The sequence below is a fragment of the Cryptomeria japonica genome, chromosome 8 (assembly GCF_030272615.1).
Source record: "Cryptomeria japonica chromosome 8, Sugi_1.0, whole genome shotgun sequence".
Classification (NCBI taxonomy): Eukaryota; Viridiplantae; Streptophyta; class Pinopsida; order Cupressales; family Cupressaceae; genus Cryptomeria; species Cryptomeria japonica.
Genome location: NC_081412.1, coordinates 478452557 through 478470638, shown reverse-complemented (window position 1 = coordinate 478470638; position 18082 = coordinate 478452557). Strand labels below are relative to the sequence as shown.

Here is an 18082-nt window from a genome sequence, read left to right as displayed (position 1 = left end):
CACCATGGAAGATATGCAGAGCAAATCTCTCAGCACAACTGCACAAGAAACTCAATATCAATTATACTAACTAGTCACTAATGACAACCAAGGCATGTTGAGATCAATGACAACACAACAACAACTCATTCTGACCAAACTTGCAACAAATGTTGGCCCAATTATTACCTACCTATTCGTCATTAGAAATTCTCTTTCCAGTAGTCCATCGGATGACTAAGCAACAAGGGCATCCATTGCCAAGATGCAACTGGCCCCCAAGCCCACATGCTCTTGGCGAAATCTGTTCAATACCCTAGATCAATGCGGAGTATCCCTCGCCTGCAAGCAACTGGCGGTATCAATCCGCAATTAGGTGACATGGATGACAATCTTTCGGCATAATATGCTCCTTGACTATTATCAATCTTGAGTGGATAAGCTTATCTTAAGCGAGTCATATGATTTGTCCTCCGGTGATCACCTCAAACTCTGTGTTAGAGGAATTTAGTCCTCTACTTATGGCCTTGTAGGGTCCTAACTACATCTGTTGCCATAAAAGTCAGCACTTGTACCAAGCTTAGCACTATAAGTGGAAGAGAGGTTCCTAATTCAAAACAAGTAGATCACAATTGATTGATCTAGGAGTATATACACAAAGTGTTAGAGGTATGGGATTAAATTCCACAAGCGCATGAGATCACTTGGATCGAACATAAGATGGCCTTTACTCAATAGATAAACAAACTGACTATAAGGTAGTCGACCCCTTCACTTCATTCAAGTCACTATTCAAAGCACATTATGTATTCAATACTAGTTATCAAGTCTTTGTATCTCATTCACAACCATCTTGTTGAGACATGGACTAGCTAGGACTCGAACCTAGGACCTTCCATACACTGCTGGAGTGCTCTACCACTAAGCTACTGGCCCCTCTTGGACCAGTCCATCATCGGTCTGGGTGTGGCTTATTTCCAACGCCAACACCCCCCCTTAAGCCACACCTTTCGTGTGCTTGGGGCTCCTAGCCTGGACCTGGCTCTGATACCATGTTGAGACATGGACTAGCTAGGACTCAAACCTAGGACCTTCCATACGCTGCTGGAGTGCTCTACCACTGAGCTACTGGCCCCTCTTGGACCAGTCCATCATTGGTCCGGGTGTGGCTAATTTCCAACACCAACACATCTAATACCCACTTCAGCCTCATTTGAAGCATAGTGAAGAAAGAAGGACAAACCAATTATGAACAATCCCATAACTTGGGAGTTATCCCCACTAGACCCTTCCCCCATGGACTTGAGGTCACAAAGGCATCCTTCACCCAAGGACTGCCTACGTTCTGCTTCGAAACGGGTCAAAGTCACACGTGGTTCTCACCAAGTCTCTCAAAGGACTCCTAATCATAGGTTCCCAAGGTTTTGTCATATCGAATCCATAACTAAGCTTATTTATTAATAGAAAATTAACTCAGTTCACACAACACATATAGAAAAGTAGTTCCATTTGAAGTTCATATAAAAGGTTCCACCTTGAGGTTCCTACTCTCAAGGGGTCGATAGATAGCATGTAGTCATAAAAAAGCCTTTATCCTAGTTCTTAGTCATCGTTCTAGAATTATATAACATGTCTTATTATTACATTAGACAAGGAAGATAAAAAGACATTAAAGGAATTTGTTACACCTACATATGATAATTTTTTTATCATCTTATGTTGAGGCTAATAAGATAGAGGATTATATTTATATTTATCTCAACTTGTATTCATACTCACTTTATATGCAATTGTATCAATTAACAATCAAGTTTCATTGTTGCCCATAAGGCTCTTGTTATTGATTTTGAACTATTAATAATGCCTAATAATATGTAGGGAAAATCAGCCATTTTCCCAATTTAGGAAATCTACAATGTCACTTCTAATCAAGGGTCAAATATAACTTACCTTTGCCTAATTTCAAGCCTACAATAGAAATCAAAGATATAATAGTCTTAAGGACATGCCCAATTACCACTCTAGAATTATATAGCACGTCTTATTGTGTATTGAGCAAGGTGGAGAAATGGACGTTAAAGAAACTTATTATGCCTATTCACACCATAATAAGATACCAATATCATAAGTTAATCTCTAGAAAGGTCCTTCTTACATAGGAGGCATTTATTGTAAAACCTATTAGTAGCAAACATGTTCTACCACTTTCCATAGCCATGTGTGCTGTCATATTCATGATAGGATAACAAGTCCTATATGCCAAGATATTGTAACTAAGGGGATATCACAGTACCTGATAACTACAACCAAAGTATCTTCACAATACACCCATCAAGCAAGCCTTGATATGGCTTCATGGCATGTCTTATTATAAGGAAAGTAAATCAGTTTATTCAACCAACCAAAACAACTATCCTTATTTAACTATTGCACTACTTCTAGGATTTCGATAATATTAGCATGCCATGATCAATCAATATACAGGTTCCAACATAAAGAACATTTAATTGCATAATTTAGATTATCAAGGATAGAGCTGCATATGCTTGCAACATTTTATAAGGAGCATGTTCTATACATTTATGATGCCCAATGTAATAAAATTTAATCTTGACATACACATTCATTTGTGTTTACCATTCACATAAACTAGGGTATTATGAACACTTCCCATATTAAGCCAATAAAGTGTTTCACTTCATCATATTCAATATTACTACTCTCAATTCACCACACAAATAATATTACATAAGAATATAACTATGATGCCATTATAACCATCTACTATAGAAGATGCAATAATAAGGCTTCTTATTAGTTGTACTAATCAAAATAATTCTTATGAAGCTTCCATGAAGAGATACAATATGTAATGTCCCCACTTTGAATTATAACCATCTACTATAGAAGATGCAATAATAAGGCTTGTTAATGCAAGATAAGACTCTCCTAACTCATTCTGTTATTAGCTTATTCATCTATGCTATTAGATTATCTGATTCATGCTTTATATAACATTGATCATAATTATGATATTGACAATTGGATAAAGATAGATTAGATCGACGACTTGCCTAACATAGTTAAGCGTCGATCTAAATGCTATTAGTTATCAGACTTATTTACTTTGACACCGATTTACTATCGGGTGTGTTTACCAATCTGTTATCATCTACAATGACACCGATTTACTATCAGGTGTGTTTACCAATCTGTCATTATTTGCAATGACACCGATTCACTATTGGGTGTGATTATCGAACTATTATTTGCAATGACACCGATTCACTATCGGGTGTGATTATCGAACTGTTATTATTTGCAATGATACCGATTCATTATCGGGTATGTTTACAGATTTGTTATCATTTACACTAGCACCGATTAGTTATCATCGAATGGATCAGTTGATATTGGTAAGAGTCACGACCAAGTGACATCTTGGTCGGACATGTCTAAAAGACATGTCCGATCAAGGTGCCACTTGATCGTGACAACCTTACTATATATACATCATTCAAAAGAAAGGAGATGACATTGAAATCGATACATGTTCATCCTCCATACCTGCAGCAAAAGAAAGATAACAATATTATTGTCATAGTTATAATATCAAAATTTTAAAATACACCATCCTGCATATAACTTGTTCTTTAAATTGGAAATTGCAATAACATTTACATGGTATCAGAGCCAAGTTGATCGAACTTGAGGCTATTCAATTTCGTGAAACAAATTTAAGAACAAGATTATATACTACATCACATTTCTCCAATGGCTAGCGCTATCAGATTCGAAGACAGACTCAGAGGTGGCAATGACTTTTCAGCCTGGAAATTCAGAATTCAGATGATCTTAAAGGAGAACAAAGTGGATTCATTTGTTCAAACTAAAAATGACCAACCTGAAACTGAACCTGACAAAACAGCATGGATTGAGGGAAATGAAAAGGCAATAAAAATAATAGTTGATGGGGTGAGAAACAACATGATGCCCATCATAAGAAAACATCAGACAGCCTATAAAATGTTCAAAGCACTTGAAAGCACATTTGAGATATCAAATGCAAGTCGAACTCTAGCATTAAAACGAGAAATAAATCATATCACCATGAACAAGGGGGAGACAATCAACGCCTACTTTATGCGGATATCAATTCTAAGAGATGAATTAGCAACTCTGGATTACGAAATCCAAAGCAAAGAGTTAACACTCATTGCTCTAGATGGGTTGCCTAGTGGATGGAGCACATTCATCCAAGGCATCAGTGCAAGGTCCAAGTATCCTAAGTTTGAAAGATTAAGGGATGATTGTCTCCAAGAAGAATCAAGATTGAACAAGATGGGAATGAAACATAAGAATATAGATGAAGACCTACAAGTCCTAAACACTAACTCCACCAAGCAAAACAAGAAAAGGTAGTTTAGAAAGAGAAAAGGTCGTCAAGGCAAGAATACTTCAAAGAAGGACTTATCTCACATTCAATGTTACAGATGTGATCAGTTCGGACACTATGTTGCAAAGTGCCCGGAAAGAACCAAGAAACATGCTACATTTGCCAAAGTAGGAAAGACTAAAGGGGAAGATGACTTCGGAAAATATGTATTCTACTCAGCACTCACAAGCCAAGCTTCTAACAAGATCAACTCATGGGTGATTGACAGTGCTTCATCCAGGCACATCACAGGGTTCAAAGAAGTACTTGACTCCATGACAGAGGAGAGTGATGAGGACGTAACCATCGGAGATGACTCCACACATCCAGTCAGAGGAATAGGAACCTGCACCATCAAATTGAAGACGGGCATATCCTTGCGGCTTGAAGGAGTACTATATGTCCCCGGCATCAAAAGGAATCTAGTCTCCATATCGGCATTGGAAGATAACGGATACAGAGTGACATTCATGGACAACAAAGTATTGGCTTGGCCAAAGAACTGTTCAATCAAGAAGGCAAAGACCATTGGACAGAGACGGGGCTATTTGTATGAGTTGTGCACGGAACCCAACCTAGCCCTAATCCATGAAGCCACTAATGCAAATGAAGTTTGGGATAGAAGATTAGGCCATCTGAATTTTAGGGCTTTATCTTCAATGGGAAACCTTGTCATAGGTCTACCCAAGTTAAAGCAAGATCATTCAGGGGCATACAAAGGATGTGCCCTAGGTAAAAATACCAAAGGTACATTCTGAAATAGTACTAGGAAAACTAGTAAAATTCTAGAGTTAGTTCATTCTGATGTATGCGGACCTATGTCTGTATCCTCTCTAGGGGGATTCTTGTATTATGTAATATTTGTTGATGACTACTCTAGGAAGACTTGGATCTACTTTCTGAAAAATAAATAATCAGAAGAGATCCTCTCTAGGTTTAAAGAATTTAAATCACTAACTGAAAACCACTCAGGAAACAAAGTTAAAACCCTAAGAACCAGCAATGGGGGAGAATACACATCAGATTCGTTTAAAGAATTTTGTAGAGATAATGAGATTAAGAGGGAGCTCACTATACCTTATAACCCCCAACAAAATGGGGTAGCTGAAAGGATAAATAGGACTATAGTTGAAGCTGCCAAGGCCATGATTCTAGATCAAAACCTTAACACAAATCTCTGGGCAGAAGCATCCAACACCGCAGTATATATACAAAACAGATGCCCTCACTCCCATCTTGAAGACAAAACTCCTGAGGAAGTATTCATTAAAATTAAGCTAGATATCAGCCACCTTAGGATATTTGGATGTCCTGTCTATATCCATGTACCTAAAGAAAAAAGACTAAAACTAGAGCCTTCTGGAAAAAGAGGATTGCTTGTAGGATATAGTGAAACCTCCAAAGCCTACAGAATCTATGTACCTAGTCAAAGAAATATTGAACTAAGTAGGGATGTAATCTTTGAGGAGGACCTAGCCTTCAAAAGAGCTCAGAGCTTCATAGAACCTGAAATTCCTACCTCTAACTTAGATGAAGATCCTGCTCTTGAGTTTCAGAGGGAGAACCTAGATGAAACTGAAAATGAAAATGAACACTCACCTAGAAATCTCAAGAAAAGACCACTATGGGCCACCAAAACAGTAGAAGAAGCTCAGGGGTTTGCTGCTCCTTCAGGAACCTTCGGAGAAAGCAAAAGGCCTAATAAATTTACTAGCTATGTTGCTCTTATGAATGATCTATCTAAAAACGAACTTGACAATGTAACAGATGCCCTTAAACATCAAGTATGGAAGGATGCTATGTCTGAAGAGTATCAATCCATAATAAAAAATGATGTATGGGAGATTGTTCCCAGGCCAACCAAGAAATCTGTTGTTTCTTCTAAATGGCTTTTTAAGATCAAACATGCAGCAGATGGCAGTATTGAAAAACATAAGGCAAGATTTGTAGCCAGAGGGTTCTCTCAAAAGGAAGGAATAGACTATGAAGAAACATTTGCTCCTGTAGCCAGATACACCTCAGTAAGGACTGTGCTAGCCATTGCAGTAGCAAAGGGATGGAAGGTACATCAAATGGATGTAAAGACAACTTTTCTCAATGCAGAGATATCTGAAGAAGTATACCTAGAGCAACCTGAAGGGTTTGAGATTCATCATGCAGAGTCTCATGTGTGTAGACTCAAGAAAGCTCTATATGGGCTTAAACAGGCTCCCAGGGCCTGGTATGAAAGAATTGACACATATCTATCAAAACTAGGCTTCTCTAAAAATGATGCAGATCCTAATCTCTACTACAAACAGAATAAAGGTGATATGCTAATATTGATTTTATATGTTGATGACTTATTAATCACAGGAGAAGATCTTATAGATCAATGCAAGAAAGAGCTATCCAAAGAATTTGATATGAAGGACTTGAGATTCCTTCACTATTTCCTAGGGTTGGAAGTATGGCAAAATTTTGATAACATTGTTCTAAACCAAGGCAAGTATACCTTGGACATCCTGAAGAGACTTGGAATGCTAAACTGCAGACCCATGACCACTCTAATGGAAACCAATCTTCATAAACTTAAAGAAGCAACAACAGAATCACCTTCTACTGACCCCACTCTATACAAACAAATGATTGGGTCTCTTATGTATTTGGTAAATACAAGGCTAGATATCTGCTATGCAGTAAATGCTTTGAGTCAGTTTATGTGTGAGCCAAAGGAGATACACCTGGTTGCAGTAAAACACATTATGAGATATTTACAAGGCACCTTAAATCTTGGTCTCAAGTGTGAGAAAGTTGATCTTAATCTACACGGATTCACAGATTCAGATTGGGCTGGAAGTGTGACTAACCGGAAAAGCACCTCTTGGGTGCTGCTTCAGTTTGGGATCAGCCATGATATCCTGGATCAGCAGAAAGCAGTCTTTTGTAGCTCAAAGTTCCACCGAGGCCGAATACATTGCAACCTCCATGGCTGCCCGAGAAGCAGTGTGGCTTAGAAAGTTACTTGTGGGATTGTTTGGTGAACCTATGAAACCTACTATCATCCATTGTGACAATCAAAGCTGCATAAAATTTTCAGTGAATCTAGTGTTCCATGATAGATCCAAACATATTGAGATCCCATACCATTATGTACGAGACATGGTAGACAAAAATGTGATCAAATTAGAATATGTTAGTACAGGAGAGCAGACTGCAGATATTCTGACCAAACCACTTTCCAGAGTGAAGGTTGATCACTTCAGAAAGGGTTTAGGTATGATAGAAAGGTAATCTGCTTTGTAAATAAGATGTTTAATATGTAAACTTCTTTTTGTCATGTTGAGACATTCTGGGTTTTACCCCCTGTGTTCATATCTAAGAGGTGACGATCTCTCAGATTATGAACACTTGTATGTAGACATCATAAGGTGACGATCTTATGATTCTCAAACCAGTTATCATGTTGGATCTCTGGTATGTCATGGATGTGCCATGATAGTGTTGTGATAAAACATTTGAATAAAATGTTTGTGCACATATCACAACCTGGATAAGATGATGATTTAACCAACCTCATATGTTTATCCTTAGTATTGCATGTTTAGGCAATACTGATATCACGTGTTCAGGTGATATCTTGTCATAATAAAATGATGAATCTTTTATATCACATGGTTAGGTGATACTCTATGACACATACTTAGACTGATGTTTTATATTTGTATCTTATGTCCTGATGGTACTTCATATCATATGTATAGATGATATATATTCTTGGAGACTGACATTATGGAAAAGAAATGTGATGTAGGTTACTTTATCTATCTTCCAAAGCTAAGAGGGAGTGTTAATGCAATAGTAGCTTCTGCAAGATAAGACTCTCCTAACTCATTCTGTTATTAGCTTATTCATCTATGCTATTAGATTATCTGATTCATGCTTTATATAACATTGATCATAATTATGATATTGACAATTGGATAAAGATAGATTAGATCGACGACTTGCTTAACGTAGTTAAGCGTCGATCTAAATGCTATTAGTTGTCAGACTTATTTACTTTGACACCGATTTACTATCGGGTGTGTTTACCAATCGGTTATCATCTACAATGACACCAATTTACTATCGGGTGTGTTTACCAATCTGTCATTATTTGCAATGACACCGATTCACTATCAGGTGTGATTATCGAACTGTTATTATTTGCAATGACACCAATTCACTATCGGGTGTGATTATCGAACTGTTATTATTTGCAATGATACCGATTCATTATCGGGTATGTTTACAGATTTGTTATCATTTACACTAGCACCTATTAGTTATCATTGAATGGATCGGTTGATATTGGTAAGAGTCACGACCAAGTGACATCTTGGTCGGACATGTCTAAAAGACATGTCCGATCAAGGTGCCACTTGCTCGTGACAACCTTACTATATATACATCATTCAAAAGAAAGGAGATGACATTGAAATCGATACATGTTCATCCTCCATACCTGCAGCAAAAGAAAGATAACAATATTATTGTCATAGTTATAATATCAAAATTTTAAAATACACCATCCTGCATATAACTTGTTCTTTAAATTGGAAATTGCAATTACATTTACAAGGCTTCTTATTAGTTGTACTAATCAAAATAATTCTTATGAAGCTTCCATGAAGAGATACAATATGTAATGTCCCCACTTTGAAATATAATTTAATAATAAATGATAATAATAAAATTAAAATACAAAAGAATAAAAATAAAAATATAAAGAATATAATTAAAATTTGATTAAAGTTAATGAATGGTCGAAAGGCATGAAATGATAAGTTGTGACTCCCTCAAATGTGAGATATAAAAGGGAGAAGAGAACCTCATATGAGGGGGGGAGAATATGGAAAATGAGAAGTGCAGATCTGATTTAAATAAGAAGTGCAGATCTGATTGTGAAAGGTTGTGTCCCTTTCAAAGGGCAGAAATAATGAAGAGTTGCACTCTTTCAAAGGGTGTGTCTCTTGCCAAAGGGCATACACGATGAAGAGGTGTGACCAGTGAGATATAAAGGAAAGGAATCAAAAGCATCCAGTGACATCACCATGGACCAGATCAGATCAGAACTGTTATTAAGTTACAGGCAGTGACATCCTTGTTCTTGGTGGTATGCACGGGATGTGTTTAATAAGTATGCTTAATATATGAAGCCCGCTAATGTTCTTATGCAGAATTAATAGTAATATTAATATGAACTGCAATATGTATGACAGTCATACTTAATTTCATATGTATATTCATAATACATAAGAAATTAGTATACTTATGGTCTAAATCATGTTATTACTGTCAGTATTTAAGAAGATGGGAATGAGATGTTCCAAAGAGGGGCAGTCTAAATCCAAGCAATAGGTTAAGTCCCAAGATAGGGTGGGGTCAGCGACCCATAAGCCTAGATGGTATAGACCCAAGATAGGTAAGGGCTTGGATCTGTAAACTTTGAGGGAACCTATTTTATTTGGTCTCTAAACGCTTTGGTAACATACATAAACCTTTCTCCCTTAAAACAAAAGTAGTAGTAGGGTCTAATATTTATATTAAGAACTATGAATAATGAAATTAATCATCTAATGAGGAAAATAAATAAGCACTTGTTAATAACTAATTGAAAGATATTAATCAATTTGAGTATATTGAAATAGATCAGGTAGGGGACATTACACAATATCAAAGTAATTATATTCCAATTAAACTTCACATGTTCCTCGTACGAACAAATTGCACATGGTTCAATTTTCCCAAGAGCATTTCCCACGATATTACAATAGTCCTGGTAAAAGTGTAACTTGAACATATTCCAAATCCTATCCTAATTACTCTCATTTGACATTTCTAATTGTCAAAAGTAGGTACATTATACTATTGCTAGCATGTATCCTTATTCTGGTTTGGAACCAAGTTGTGCTTATGAATCAATGCAATTCGCATAATGTCAATTGCTACCTTGATGTCGTTAGAAGCAAATCAATAGTCCTTAATAAGGGTATTAGATAGATTTTGAATTATAATGTATAAGCAATTTGTATTTTGTCAAATTATGACTATGGACTTATCTATATCCACAAAACAAGGTCATGACAATATCTGATGTGTCTTGCACACACAAATATTAGTTTAGTATCTCGTTTAATAAGGTCTAGTAACTTATTCTGAGCCTTAACCATTCATTATAAATCATGTTGAGGCTAATAAATAAGACCAAAGTCAGTACGGTGGGACTTCTATAATTGTATATGCCATATTTAACATTAAATGACTGAGAAGCAAAATTTTATAGTTCCAAGCAAACTACATCCCTATCAAGTATACCAGGATAAATTTATAACCAATACAAGAACAAATTTATTGGCTTAATAATGATCTGTATCAGGTATTTGAACATATTTAGCAAGATAGCTCATCCATCCCAAATTCAAATAGATCAATCCAGATTAAATTTATCATTTCATAAATATTTTTCATCTTAAATAATATTAATAAACCATTTTCAACCTATGCATATTACTTAATGCATTCAACAATTTTAGGTCCACTAGAAAGAAAATCATTTATTTTTAAAGTAAACTTAAAATATTAGCTTCTTACAAGAAAGTTTCTTCTGTTTTGTATTAGTTAAATTTAATTGGATCTCTGTAACTCACCATTTCACCTCCATGTCTGATCACAGATTCACGTTTGCCAGAGACCAAGAGAGAAATTTGATTGTTTGCCTTGGTTGTCTAGCTTTCCATTTTCCGTTGGTGTTTGGTTGAAGGTTTCGAAATCTTGATAAATCAGTTTCATGCCTCCCCTCATCGCATTCCTTTTTTACAAGCTCCCGTTTTGCAAGGTTGTATATTCTGGTTTTTACACCTACCAGTTGCATTTCTTCTTAATTTTTCACCACATTTTGAACAAAACCATTTGTGAATGTCCTGCAACCATTGAAAACCGTGAGACCCATCTACTGAGACATGCTTTCAAAACACCCACAAGTCTCTTCCAACAACATTCTCCTGTGCATATCTTGCAATCGTTACATTCTATGAGATAACTTTCCCCTGAGGGGTATCCTCCAACCTATACATGCCTTATCCCTTGCCATCCAACCATCCAGATTTCTTTCTGCATTTTTTTCCTCTGTAAAATGAGATGTGAATGTGTATATTGCAGGGTTGTTTGTGTCAAAAGTAATTTTTGCCCCCTTTTCTTTTTCCACACAATCTGCTGTCTAGAAGTCTCATCAAATTGGGATGCCATGCGTCCATAATGGTACTGTTGCCTTTACTCTTTGACCCTCGTCCTTCCTACTTGCCCATGCCATACATTATTAATACGGTGGTCTCCTCTTGTTTAGTCACTGGCATAAATGCCACGAACTAGCTATTTTCATTTTATTTTATAATATTCCACCCCCTTTAAGGCCTAGTCAGTAGTGGCTTGACGTGGGGATGTGACACTATCTATGGGTGATAGCTTGTGCATAGGGTTAACTCAATACTCGTCAATCTGAAAAGCTCCTGCCAAAATATATTGAGAAATCTATTGTCGCAGCCACTAACAATGTTGCTAGGTAGACCATGGAGTTTGAACGCCTCTTCAAAAAACAATTTTGTAGCTTGAGATGCCTCAAATTTAGAAGATATAGCATAGGAATGGGCATACATGGTCAATCTATCCACCACAACAAAGTCACAATCTTTTTGTTGTACTTGTAGAAGACCAATGATGAAATCCAGCATATTTTTGCTTTGGAATATTGTTTTGGCTTATTTTGTTTACAAGTCAAACACTCTCTAACATGCCTTAAGGCGTCATCTTGGAGTCTCTTCCATGTGAACCTCTCCTTGATTTGCTTGTAGGTCTTAAAGTAGCCAGGGTGTCTTGGCAATGATGTGTCATGAACAGCTCTCAATATCTCCTTCATCTTGGGTTACGGGACAAGGTAGATCTCGTCCTTGAAAAAAATGAGATAATCCATAACCCTTACCTATCATCCTACACTTTCCCTTCCATGAAATCACAAGCAAATACATTCTTGTAATATTCAACCAAGAGATGAGCCTTCCAATTTGTTGATGTCTCCATCATTGAGCAAAAGGTTGGCTTCTTGGATAGGGTATTTGCAACTACAAACCTTTTTCCCTTAGCATATTTATATCAAAATCATAGGCTTGTAGTTTGCTCACCCACTTTCGTTGCCTTTCTTTCAAGTCTTCTAGTTTATTTAAAGCTATTATGATTTATCTTTGCTACAAATTTTCCTCCTATCAAATAATGTCTGAATTTAGCCAATGCATGCATAATGGCTAACATCTCTTTATCATAAACAAAATTTTTCTTTTCTGTCTCTTTGTGCTTCTTGCTCTCATAAACTATAGGATGTTTGCTTTGCATTATGATAGCTCCAATACCCTCAACAAAGGCATCACATTCTAACATAAAGGGCTGTGAAAAATATGGCAATGCTAAAACTGGACACAAACTCATTACCTCTTTGAGCTTTTTGAAGGTTTGTTGTGCTGTATCTGTCCAAGTGAAAGACCCCTTCTTGGTCAAGTCTATTAAGGGTGCTACCAACTATGAAAAACCCCTAACAATTCTTTTGTAATAGCTGCATAAGTCAAAGAAACCCCTTAGATGGGTCAATGTCATAGGTGGTGGCCAATCCAAGATGCTCAAATCTTATTCTACTCCACTTTTACTCTCTCTACACTAATCACATGCCCCAAATATAGAATTTATGTGATCCTAAATTCACACTTAAACGCTTTGGCATTTAGTGATTGTGCCTCCATAATATCCAAGACCTCTCTATATGTCTAAGATAATCCTCCCATGTTTTGTTGTATATCATAATATCATCAAAGAAGACAAGTACAAATTTCTACAACTAATTAAATACCTGATTCATACATGGTTGAAATGTAATAGGTGCATTGGTCAATCCAAAGGAATGACCAAGAACTTGTAGTCTCCATAGTGGCATTTGAATGCAGTCTTATCAATGTTCTCTTCTCTAACTCTAATCTGTTGATGCCTTGACCAAAGTGCAATCTCTGAGAATTAAACTACCCCATGCAACTCATCAATCAACTTGCCAATCCTATGGATAAGATATTTGTTCTTAATTGTTTTCTTATTCAGAGCCCTATAATCAATACACATCCTCATGGTTCCATCCTCCTTAACGAAAACTATCGAAGAAGTGAAAGGATTCGAATTGGGTCTAATATGTCCCACATCAAGTAGCCCTCCAATGCCCTTCTCTATATCCTTTTGATGCCTTTTTGGGTGGCAATGAGGGTTAGTGATGAAAGGCTTGGCCCCCTCCTCCAACTTGATGACATGCTCAAAGCAATATTGCAAAACAACAAACTGTGTTTGTCCAACAATGGCTGAATATCAACATGATAAACTATCTTATCCTTTGAAGAAGCCTTTGTACAAATAAATCATTGGGCTGCCCATGCAACCTCATCATGCTTGAAAAGAGACGCCATCTTCTTTGTTGTAATGTCACCACTTTTAAATATATTTTAATAATAAATAATAATAATAAAATAAAAATAAAAAATAAAAATAAAAATTTAATTAAAATATTAAAGAATATAATTAAAATTTGATTAAAGTTAATAGGCATGAAATGGTAAGTTGTGACTCCCTCAAATATGAGGTATGAAGAATACTCATTTGAAGGGGGGATAATTTGGGAATCAGAAGTGCAGATCTAATTTATATAAAAAGTGCAGATCTGATTGTGAAATGTTGTGCCCCTTTTAAAGGGCAGAAATGATGAAGAGTTGTACTCTTTCAAAGGGTGCTAATGGTAAAAGAGTGTGTCTCTTGCCAAAGGGCATACATGATGAAGAGGAGTGACATCTCCCTCACATTGAGAGATATAAAGGAAAGGAATCAAAGCATCCAGTGAATCACCATGGATCAGATCAGATCAGATCAGAACTGTTATCGAGTTACAGGCAGTAACATCTTTGTTCTTGGTGGTATGCTGGGGATGTGCTCAATATGTATGCTTAATATATGAAGCCTGATAATGTTCTTATGCAGAATTTAGTAGTAATATTAATATAGAGTGCAATATGTATGACAGTCATACTTAATTTCATATACATTCATAGTACATGAAAGACTATAATATTAATAGCCCATTCCTTAATACTTCTGCTAATGCCTATGGAGGATGGGAATGATTTGTGTAGGGAAAGGCAGTCTAATTCCAACCAATTAGGTGGTCCCGAGATGGGGTAAGGATCAGTGTCCCGTAAACCTTGAGGGAGTAGTCCCAAGATGGGGTAAGGGCCTGCATCCATAAACCTTGAGGGAGCCTATTGTAATTTGGTTTCTCAGCGCCCTGGTAACATAATTACCCCTTCCTCCCTTAGGGTTACATAGTAACAAGGTTAGATCATAATATAGAGGGCCATGAATTATAAAATGTGGAATTAATTGAAAAAAGCATTATAACTTAATGATGCATTTAGTAATGTATGATAATTATTGAAAACACGACAGCTTCCAAGTAGGGGACATTACATTTGTAGTTACTACTTTGGTGCATCATTAAACATACCTTGAAGTATTGCTTTTTTCCATCTACTTTGAACTTCAACTCCATAGTTTAAAAGTTTTGGGAGTACTTCTTAAGATAATGCAGCCATTGTATCCCCAAAACTATATTTGTCTCTCTGACCCTACTAGATAGAAATCATTTGTTATCCTATTGTTGCCTAAAATGATGCTCAATTGTGATCTCTTCTTGGTGCACATTATAGGAAACCCATCTGCAACCATCACATTAAATCTTTTGAAATCTTCTAACTCAAGTCCTCTTTGCCACTGGGCCCTATCAATGAAGTTGGGGTTGCCCTACTATCAATTAAAATTGTCACTCTTTGACCATGCAATACACTCTGAATGGATTATGCTTGGGTGTACCTAATAAAGTAGCAAAAGTCTCTCTGATAACTCCTCCAACCATCTAGTTTCTTAGTTTAACATCTTACTTTTCATGTTCACTTCTTGTCTCCACTTCCTCCTTTTCTACTTTCATTATCGAAGACAACCTCACTGTAATGGAACTTGTCCCTTCTAAGGCACTTGTGACTTGGTTCCCGTGCCTCCTTGCATGAAAAACATAGTTTCTTCCTTTGCAGCTCGTTCTTGGTCTCCTCAATGTTTTGCCTTTTTTGGCCATTCCTTCTAAAAAGGCTTTTTGTTTTTCTTTTGATAGGAATGAATTAGGCTGGAATTTGTTTTTGGGTGTGGAAAACTCCATGTTTCTTGGTTTTCTTATTGCATCCTCTAGGAAAGGTGGATCAATTTTTTTCACCCAACCTCTAAGTGATTCAGTCAAATCCTTAATTAAGAAAACAAGTCTCCTCTTTGATACACCAGGAACCTTCATGGAAAGCCTTTGGAATTTAGAAACATAACTATCAATTGAGCCACACTGCTTCAGTATGGCTAGCTCCTTGAAATGTAGTTTAGGATCCTTTGTAAATTCTGTAATTTTCTTTTTTGTTCAGGTAGTTATGTGGCAGTTAAACTATATTTCTGCCTATATAATAAATGTAAACATTTCTTCAAATATTTTGAAATGCAATATTAAAATATTTTTTTTGGTATTCTGCCCCTCCTGGACCTAACAGCATATGCATATTCAAAAGAGGGAATGTTGGAAGGATAAAGAGCGAAGTCCAACTCCCATGCAATGGATGAAATTAGTCTGTTTCACTGTGGTCTAGTAGCAAGATGATGTGCTTCCTGTGCAAAGGATACAGGTTCAAAGCTGGCATGCTCCATTGTAAATCAAGCTCAAGACTAGGTGGAAATATCAATGGCAAAGGGTGGTAATGTATTAAGAAAAGTAGGTCAGTGCCTGAGAAAGAGCAGCTTCACTGATATCAAATAAAAAATTAAAATCAACTTCATGAAAGATTGTTGAGAAAAGTCCTATATGTCATCTATTATTTGACATTTGGTGCTTTCCTATCAAATAATATCTGAACCAACATTTTCAGTGGCAAAAATTTACGCAATTCAAAATAAAAAAAATGAACCTACATTGCATTGTTCAAGAACATTTGTTTGTTTGATTGTGTTCTGTGGTGCAAGTTTAGCCGCAAAAATCCATTCAGGATTCCATACTCAACCTAACTGGTGTATCTTCTTAAGAATACTAGTTTGGCACATTTATGAATGTGTTATGCAGTTTTATGCTACAAATGCCCTATGTGGTGCACGTGAGTTCCACATAAGGAAAGTTTAAAAAGACACATTAATATCCCGAGAATTATACTACAAAGTAGAAGAAGAAAACTTAGGCCAGGGTTTTTCATTGCTATACTTGGTTAACAGCAGAGTTTTCTTCTCGTTTTCATGACCAGAACTAAGAATCTACAATTATCACCATTCATTATGGCTCAAGGCATGGGACTTATTCCCCTATAACTGCACCTCAAATCTCACAAGTAGATAAGCAGAATAAGATTGTTCATACTCTTTTTAGCTATTTCATTGAAGGCATTTTATGCTATATTAACATATTCTGAGAAAAAATTATTGCTGTGCAGGGAAAATGAAAGGTTTGGCTTTTATCAAGGATCCTGATGGCTATTGGATTGAAATTTTTGATTTGAAATCGATTGGTCAAATAACTTCAAGTGCGGCTTGAACTACCAACTCCAACAGTGTGTGATAGTTTATATGGGATTCTTAGAATGTGCCTTCAATTTTACAATTTAAAAAAAGGCTTTCTCAGGAAGTCTAATCATTTTATAGAGGGCATATTTTGGCTAGCATGATTTATGAAAAAGGGTTGGAACCTGACCAAGAAAACACGTTCAAAATTTCTGTATTCACATCAAGGATAAAATGTGTAATGTAATAAATGTGATAGCAGATTGCTATTTTTATGAACAGTATGAATTATGCAAATCTTTATAAGACCTTTGTAGCATTATGCAAATCTGGGCAGTATTGAATTTTATTTGCATTTTCTTAAAAAATGGCATTTGATTTGAAAATATGTTTGAAAAACAATTATACAAGATTTTCCTTAATTGCTAGTTAATAGTTGGCATTAGGCTTTTTTGCCAAGTCCTGTTAGAGTACATCAAAGATAGCATTTTCTACGTGAGTAGGCATACATTTTCTAAGTTGTAATTTTTTTATGCAATTTTTTTTTCAATTTTGGAATTTGTCATCTTGAAAAAAGGATTTTTTTTTAGAAACCATCATTTTTAGTTTAAATTGAGGGTTTTATTAGGGCCCTCACCCTAAATATATAAGATTGTTTTACAATCAAAACACTAGATAGTTTGGAAACCAAAAGAAGCTGTTAAAAATTAAGAATTACCAATACAAAACCCTTTACCAATAGTATAGGAAAAACTATCCTCAAGCCTACCCCACTTAATATAAAAGCTCATATTGCTATGAAATCTTATCACCTTAGGAGATCCATGTACTTAAGTAGCAAAAAAATCTTGAGATTAGTGTCTGCACCCTTTGTCAGATTGCCCCTATTGCCAACTTCCTCCCCAATGCTACTCTTGGTTTCTGTGTTATGGGCCACCTAGATAAGCCTCAGTTCCAAGAGAAGCAACTCACATGCTCCAAACCAAAGGAACCACCTAT

At 36.1% G+C, this 18082-nt stretch overlaps 1 protein-coding gene across 5 annotated transcripts in view; it reads left to right on the top strand.

The window, feature by feature from the left end:
- The window catches only part of LOC131043757 (lactoylglutathione lyase), an 83322-nt gene extending 65933 nt beyond the window's left edge, over positions 1–17389 (top strand). For all 5 annotated transcript variants that reach the window (XM_057976992.2, XM_057976991.2, XM_057976988.2 and 2 more), the window contains one exon: positions 17017–17389. In XM_057976992.2, coding sequence (XP_057832975.1) covers positions 17017–17117 — 101 coding nt within the window. In that variant the 3' untranslated portion in view covers positions 17118–17389. The remainder of the gene's footprint in view (positions 1–17016) is intronic.
- The last annotated feature ends 693 nt before the right edge of the window (positions 17390–18082 follow it).